General features: G+C 43.4%; 1 protein-coding gene across 1 annotated transcript in view; it reads right to left on the bottom strand.

Annotated features, from left to right (window-relative positions):
* The window catches only part of plcb1l (phospholipase C beta 1-like), a 220270-nt gene extending 214063 nt beyond the window's left edge, over window positions 1–6207 (bottom strand). Inside the window, exon 1 of the mRNA XM_079525533.1 lies at window positions 6084–6207. Within this exon, the coding sequence (XP_079381659.1) occupies window positions 6084–6182 (99 nt within the window). The 5' untranslated portion in view covers window positions 6183–6207. The remainder of the gene's footprint in view (window positions 1–6083) is intronic.
* Window positions 6208–8515: the final 2308 nt, after the last annotated feature.

The raw sequence follows: 8515 nt of genomic DNA, 5'->3' as shown, positions 1-8515 counted from the left end.
TGATGCCTGGAAGAGGACAGCGACGTTCGCCATGGCAACGCGCCATATACCCGTGAAGTCCATTATAGACGGGAGAAGAATCACTTGGGATTACTTTCGCATGATTGACCCACACGTTTGTTACAGGCCTGATTGGACAGTCAAAGCCGCAGCTCATAAATGGCTGGATGACATGCGGCATACTGTTAGCTAACGGTATATATACTGTAGCTCAGGGGTGTCCAAAGTGTGAACCGCAGGACTTTGCCGAATTTTATACGGCCCACAGGTTCATACTTGAATTGTATTATGAACGGCCCGTCCAACAGGATGGGACATTATTTTAACCTGGGCATTTCCCAGAGTATCATTTGTCAGTGTTCCTTGTATTTATTTTTTCTTTTCTTCTTTTTACCTTGCTCGTCTGGTCTGGTTACATTTGGTAATGTGACATATGGCTGAAAAAACGGCCGAGTCACAGCACACACCTGACAAAAGACCATTGATATTAAATATTGATATCATCACGATGATAGTTAAATTGAATCGTTTAAATGCGATGCATATGTATGTGACTTTGTTATAGTCCGAAGGAGATGTAGTTGGCCCTTGGGTGTCTAATATGGCCCCCTTTGAAAACGGTTTGGACACCACTGCTGTAGCTGATCCCCTATTCCTTTCTTTATTATTATTCATTATTTTGTATCCAGACAGAATTGAACCGTGGACATTGCGATTACGTGGTCGACACAGTCATCACTCCCTCCCTAAATACTCTAGTCTTGATGTACACATACATGCTACACACATCTCTGCTGCAGCAGAGATGTGTGTAGCCTATGTGTGTATGGTACTCCGTCCTAACCCCTAACTTGTGGCTCTGCTAATGTTACAAATGGACTGGAGGAACGCCTCGCCCTCTATCCCTCATGATGATGTAAATTGCTCTGGGATAACTTCATAAAATGATAATGATAACGTGGATGGCATAAATTGTAATGAGTCTATTCTACTTCCCAAAACCACGGCTAGCATTCCTCCAGTGGCAAATATGACAAATGGATTCATGGACTGGCCCCTTATATTGTGTCTCGAAAGAGAGACAGCGAGAGAGAGAGAGAGAGAGAGAGAGAGAGAGAGAGAGAGAGAGAGAGAGAGGAAGGAAGAGACGGAGAGGGGGGGGTAGAGACAGAGGGAGGGAGAGAGAGAGAGAGAGAGAGAGAGAGAGAGAGAGAGAGAGAGAGAGAGAGAGAGAGAGAGAGAGAGAGAGAGAGAGAGAGAGAGAGAGAGAGAGAGGAAGGAAGAGACGGAGAGGGGGGGGTAGAGACAGAGGGAGGGAGAGAGAGAGAGTTGAAAAAGTAGAGAAAGAAGTGAAGAAAGAGTGATAACTATAGAGAGAGCAGTCATTTTCTCCTATGGCCACCACAGCAAACACATTATGCCATTATGAGCTTTAGCATGGATTGTCTCATGAGTCATGAGTCTATGCAAAAAGGAAACATACAGTAGTGTATAAAAGTGCTATATCAATTTGCAGATTACACTGTTTTTATTGACTATTTGATCATTATAAAGTATTCTAGGTCAACTTCAAGGCATTTGTCAGCAGCTTGTGACTCGGGAGGTATTAGCGAGTACTGACACTAGTTTTTCCCATAATTTATTACATGCAAAGTGTACCATTAAGCATCACCTGCAAACAGCAGGGCCAAAGTGAGAGGAACGTGCCGGCAGCATCCCCGCTAGTGAAGCCAAAACCTTCCGCTACATATCCCAGGTTGATTTGTTTACCTGGAAACCCATAGTTTCAAATGTACAGATTGTCTTTTGATAGACTGATTCTGGTTTACCTATGATCCTAGATTGCAACGGCACTGCACTGTCTCAGTCTCTCTATGTATGCATCTACCTTGCTTACTGTAATTCGCTCTGCATAAAGGTGTCTGAATGCCTAAATTATATTTTTTTTTAATTGTAGCACTAGCAGCAGACAGCCAGGTGAAGGCAGAGGAATGATGTGTGTGATTATTAGACATAATGAAGGGTTCATATCAGCCTATAGTATTTCTCCAGCATTTGCAGGCTGAGATCTGGCTACATGCCAATGCTAAATGCAGTGCTGACTCTCACTGCTGTAACTAATATCTTCTCCATGACATCAAGTCATTTCAACCGCTCTGGGAGGGATCCTTTTCCTATGGTTCTGTATAGCATTGGTTCTCAAAGTGGGTCCGGGTAGTGCTGAACGATTCTTGCTCAAATGTGAATCTCGATTTTCCTCCACAAGAATTGAGATCACGATTCTCACACGAGAACATTTAGCATTTAAAAAAATGTAAACAAAAACATAAAATGAATTAGACAGCCAACTAGTGCTGCACGATTCTTCGGGCCAAGTACACACCAATGTGGGGGTCCTTGGCAAAAAAAGGTTTGAGAACTACTGTCGTATACGATCAAACAACAACTTGTGAGAGTCCGCTTTGCACCGGTCTGACCCTTTGATAGTGGATGTGAGAAGCTATAGGTATGACCGTGATAGCAGCCGAGCCGTGATATGCTGTTATTCTGCGGTGTGAAACCATCAGGATGTTTCTCCACCAGTGTGCCACTAGTGATACATGGCATGTGTGTGTTCCATGCATGGCTTAGGATCATTAGAAATATATCGTTAAAAATATAATTAAAAATAAAATATAAATGTTATGCAACTATATGAACTATGCCATAACAATCCAATCGGTAGACTTACCACGCGTGGAGTGGTTACAAAACTACCTGAATATGCTAGAGAAGCCACACTTCTGTACACACTCAGTCTGGTTTTAATAAACATGGATTACTCGTAATGTCATGGAGTACAATTATCAATAGGTTTCCTTATTTAAATAACACCCAAAGAAATCACACATATTCTAAGCCAGCCTCTTACATAGCCTATGTAAAAAAGGAAATAAAACACATTACCTCCCATCTTGTATTTAATGTCTTATTTTCGATCTGGTAAATCTCTATCACGCTTCTAACCTCATGACTTATGCATGTCCAATTTATTCTCTGTGAGCATTCCGCCAATTAAGTCAAATTCCTCCGATGTGTGAACTTCCTTGTCCAATTAAGCGGATATAATTATCTAATTAAAATCGGCGCACAGGCTTCATCAAATCCAAATCAGGGGTTGTGTAAACACAATGATTTGTTCTGCACCTTCTGCCCAGAATGCAGCAGTAATGTACACAATAAAATCCTGAGGGTTAATTTATAGATTTGTAACTCTGACCCGCAAATTGATATCTATTTGGCCGCTGATCCCCATCTGATTCTGGGCAACAAACAAAACACACAAGTGCACAGAAGCCTACAGCAGTCCACCTCAGCCAAACCTCCAGACAACAAGCCATCCTAAAATGTTACCACTGGATGTAGCTTGCTAATATATTGATATACTCATTTTGCTGGGGACCCCTTGGAACCCCTGGGGGTCCCCAGACCCCACTTTGAAAACCACTACCTTATGGGTCCATTTGGTTACATTTGTACACTCTCAAGAGTTAAATGAACACATGAGGCTTTCACTGTGTTCACCTATGCATAATGTGTGTTTAAGGGATTTAAGACAGGTGTTTAAGGGATTTAGACAGGTAACCAAAATACCAACTTTAGTGGGGGAACAGCCTTTCCCCACTCCTAAATCCCCAAATAGTGGCTTTAGAAAGATGAGTTAAAAATGGAGCCCTGTAAATCTTAGGAATTAATTACTGGGTGAGTACACACGCAGTGCTACAAGTTTAAATGCCGACGAGGTCAGTCTGCTAACCGTGCGCGGATAGGACCGATCGATGGCTGTGTATTTGGAATACATGAAATATAAGATAAGACAGACATTCTAGAGCTAAACCAAGAATATTCATCTAGTATTCACCAAAACCAACTTGCAGATAGTTGATTTAAAATGTATTTCTGTGTGCTTGTACTTCGGATAAGTAACTTTTGTGGCCGGACAAGTGAATGGGAAATGTACTTGTCCGAAGGACAAGAGCATCAAAAAGTTAATGTCAAGCCCTGGTACTGGCCTGACACATTTGAGTGAGACAGAAAACTATGACGGGCAGGAAAACAACATCATTCAACCACAATGTCTCAGTGACTGTTATTCTGTTTCTGTCTACTGAGCCCCCTCCCTCCCTTCCCCTCTCTCTCTCTAGTTCTTTCCATGGATTCATAGGAAGAGGAAAGAAGGAAGGAAGGACTGTATGAGAAATAAAACAGAGAAAGTATTGTGTGTGTGTGTGTGTGTGTGTGTGTGTGTGTGTGTGTGTGTGTGTGTGTGTGTGTGTGTGTGTGTGTGCGTGCGTGCGTGCGTGCGTGTGTGTGTGTGTGTGCGTGTGTGTGTGTGTGTGTGAGTGTAAATGTCCATGGCAGGCAGGAAAGGTCTGGTTGGCATCGGGGCCTAGAGATAGGCACACACAACACACACCACATGGGAGAGCTACCGACCGATGGATCACTGCATGCGGAAGGGAAACACACACACACACACACACACACACACACACACACACCTCACTCCCCCGTCACACAACATACCCATACAGTATATTGCTCGGTTGTAATTACAACTATAAGTACTCAGGATCTCTCACTGTCACCTCCATGAAAGATTGATGAGTAATGTAATGTAGCAGTGCGTGTGTGCGCGTTTGAGATCACGCCCACTCGCATCTGTGCCATGTTCTGCACCATCTGCGGCAACCACAATAAGACTGTTTACATGTCACCAGTCACCTGCACACTGCCACAATCACCAATCACCAATTAGCATACCGTATTGTTTTGTTGCGACAGTAGGTCGCCGTTTACTATGAAAACCTGAAAAACCTTGTCAGTCCGTCATGCCTCGTGACACACTCTATATATGGCCAATACAGAATTTATTCCATATGTTGATGGAGTGGTTCTCAACCTGTTCAGGCAGTGACCCCCCCCCCCAATTTAGTTTGACTGGTTCCAGCTGTTTTCAAAATGTTTGCCTCTTTCTAGTTTTACTAGTTTTTGAGGGGCGCCAGCCCCTCCTATATATTCAGGTTTAATGTTTGTTTTTGGTTCAATGTTTGGTTTTTGGTTTGTTTTAAAAACGCCATTGACAATGAAGAGAGAATTTACATCATCTTGTAACCTAACAAAACCCCAAAATCACGACACACACACACACACACACACACACACAACCTTGGCTTGTTTCAAATAATGCCAGCACAAATCAATCAAGGTGAAGAACAGGTGGGCACAGAAGTCCTCTTTGTTTCACAGAAATCAGAGAGGACCTTTATTTCTACATAGGCAGCGATTGGCAGGGAATCAGGAATCCTATACTGTTCACAATAGGCTACATGAGGCAAGGATGGGGAAGGCGGGGTGCAGAAATGCAGAACTGTGCACAGTCATTCAAATAAAATAAATATAATAGCTTAATAGTGAGCAGCAGAGGTGATTTGCACAGCTGTGGGCCTATATGTGTATCTTAATAGCCCAATAATAATAAGCCTACGGTACCCAACAGCAGTGAGCAATCAATTTTAATCAAGGTCATCTCATGGCTGCAGGCTGCCAGCAGTGGAGAGACTGATGATCACAATAAAGGCAATGCATGGCGTTATTATTCAACTCTGCTTCAAAGCTATTAGGATTCCTGTGTTGCGTTTTTTACTTAATTAATTACGGCCAATTGATTGAACGCGTTCCCAGAAGGAGGCAGGGCAGCAGGGAAAGACAACAACCCAAGTTTAAAATGTTTGATTTATTTTTAATTCAATGAGCTGCTCTCTCTCGCTCGCAGTGCACGCACGCGTGGACGCATACGCGTGCATGCATGGCGCGCGCGTACAAAACGGAAAACGTAAACAAAAACACTCCGTAAAAAAGCATGCTTAGCATGCCGCAATTGAACACCCTGTTTGGGTCTTGGTCGGTCGTTGTATCATGCCATGATTCATGAGTCATGACAGGACCGCTCTGTCAGTCAGTCAGTCAGTCACATCACGCTACATGCAGTCATGCACTTTATATTTATTTATATTATTCCACAGTGTCTGTAGTGTACTCACGTCATCCCATTTCATAAATTTGTTTCCCTTGCTCAAGCTCTCCGGTACGGAAACAGGTTTAAGCTGCAGTGCATGAACTCCAGGCTGCGCTCCTGCCATTGGCAATCTGGAACAACGGTCAATGTCTTCCTCTGTCCTTCCTTCTATATATATATCCGCTTTCCAACGTGTCTACAAGTCAATAAATTACTTGTTCCCGTTTGTTTTCTCTCTTAACGACAACAGGCTAGCCGGTTATTAAGCGTGTACTCGAGCCAGCCAGTCCTCTCGTCGGTCGGTGGTGTTGGAGCTCTCCAAACGCACTGTGTTCTGAAAGGCAGCGACATGCAGGCTCAAGGCTCCGCGACGCAGCCAGAGCGGAGGAGAGAGGAGAGTCAGTGAGAGGCAGTCTCGATGAGGTGAGGTGCTGAGCTGAACTGACTGTCTTCACGTTATAACAACAACATACACACACGGTCAACTTGCGGGGATGGATCGGATGGAAGGGTTCAAGCTCGCTGGCCACCAGCGCCCCCCAGCGGATGAGGTAAATCAGTGGTTTTCAACCTTATCAATAAAGGTCCATTATTTATTCGGCATTTGATCCACGGACCGAGATTTTGCCTCTCAGACTCCCAAACTAAAGGATATTTTGTTGTTGAATATATGGTGTCCAGTTCCATGCTGTATTGATGTTGGTAGATGGTACATTACATAGGAGAGATAACAGGTTGGTCAAAATAAATAATTAAATTCTCTAATTGTGTAGACTTAATAACTAACTTAATAATGCAGATGTAACTCTTGAGGGTGTAAAATGAAACCAAATGAACCCGTAAACGTCTCAAAAGTAAAGATCTATCATCTATAAGGGTCCATTTGGTTACCAACACTCCATCATTTTGTTGGGGACCACCTGGAACCCCCTCAACTTGAGGGGGTTCCCGGACCACTGGTTGAAAACCACTGAGGTAAATGACCGAGAGAGGCCAGTGAAAACGGATTGCTTACTACACTACTACAGTACACAGCATAGGTGGGATTGGGAAAAATGGTCTGGTTGGCCAGTGTGGGACGCAGACGCAATGTTGCATGCATTACTAGCCTACCTACTGTAGTACTGTATTGTGAAACGGCAAGGGCCAGTCATGATCATGCCATGCACTCCATGGGCTCCAGAGATTCAGTTAGCCCTATACCTACGTACCATAGGCTTCACAAAGGAATACTGGAACAGATGACAGACCATAATTGGACTGGAATGAATTGGAATTAAAAAGGTTGAGAATCCTGAAATTATGAGGGGCACAAACATTATTAAACATAGGCATGTATTTATAGGTGTTGTGTAACAAAAATGTAAAGTGATTGTCTGGAGAGAAAGCAAAATCATGCAATAACACTGATTGAACATCATCATTGTGAATCTGCTTCACACAAGTGCAAAATGTCACTGTTCTGATCATATCTGTGTAAGTTGTTTATGACTGTCACCATGCAAGGGAAAATATGATCTACTTCTCTAAAACATATTTATCTAAGGCTCTCGAATCCTTGATCTGATCTGACTTTTTTTTTTCTCATTCAATTTTTTATTTGTTTTCTGATCAAGCAAAAACAGCATAATCATTTTACAGTATACAAAATTGAACTCAAAACACTCACTCACACACACACACACGCGCACACACGCACGCACGCACGCACACACACACACACACACACACACACACACACACACACACACACACACACACACACACACACACACACACACACACACACACACACAACCCCCCCCCCCCCCCCCCTCCCCCCCATCCTATTCACAGAGTAATCAACCCACAACACATCCATTACCGGGTCAGTAAGTCTTTCAGGTTTGATCTGATCTGACTTGAAAGATAGCAGCCCTCTCTCTCTCTCTCTCTCTCTCTCTCTCTCTCTCTCTAAACGGACATTAATGCCATGTCCCCGGGCCACAATATGCCCCTGTATTTCTGTCCAAACTTCTTCAAAGTTCTGTGAGTGAATCATGCGTCACAGCAGGCCTTTTAGGTATTTTGTTTTCCTGAGTTTCTGTTTATTTTTGGAGTTTTACTTTGCGGTGAAAAGAACAGATTAAAAACAGAGCCCTCTGGCTTTGGCTTTGTGCCGCACACAGTTTTTAGTCTGACATTACTGTATCCAAAAAGTGGACTACTCTTGGACAAATGCCTCCATGTTTGTCTGTCTCTGTGTCTGCGGCCAGTTTGACAGGCCGGAGCCAACCGGTGGACATGTCAAACATTCAGTTCAACCATGCAGTACAGTTTCTGTTGACAGACAGCTTTCATGTCCATCCCAAATGGAGCCTGTGTGAGTTTGCCTGTTGCCTGTGATAAGCATTGACAGGGGGACCAATCTTTGTATAGGCAGTTGCATTGAATGACAGCTCTGGATGAGAGAGATGG

The sequence above is a fragment of the Electrona antarctica genome (genome assembly GCF_951216825.1).
Source record: "Electrona antarctica genome assembly, chromosome: 17".
Taxonomy (NCBI): domain Eukaryota; kingdom Metazoa; phylum Chordata; class Actinopteri; order Myctophiformes; family Myctophidae; genus Electrona; species Electrona antarctica.
The sequence above is the reverse complement of the archived record's forward strand: the minus strand, read 5'-3'. Positions and strand labels throughout refer to the sequence as shown.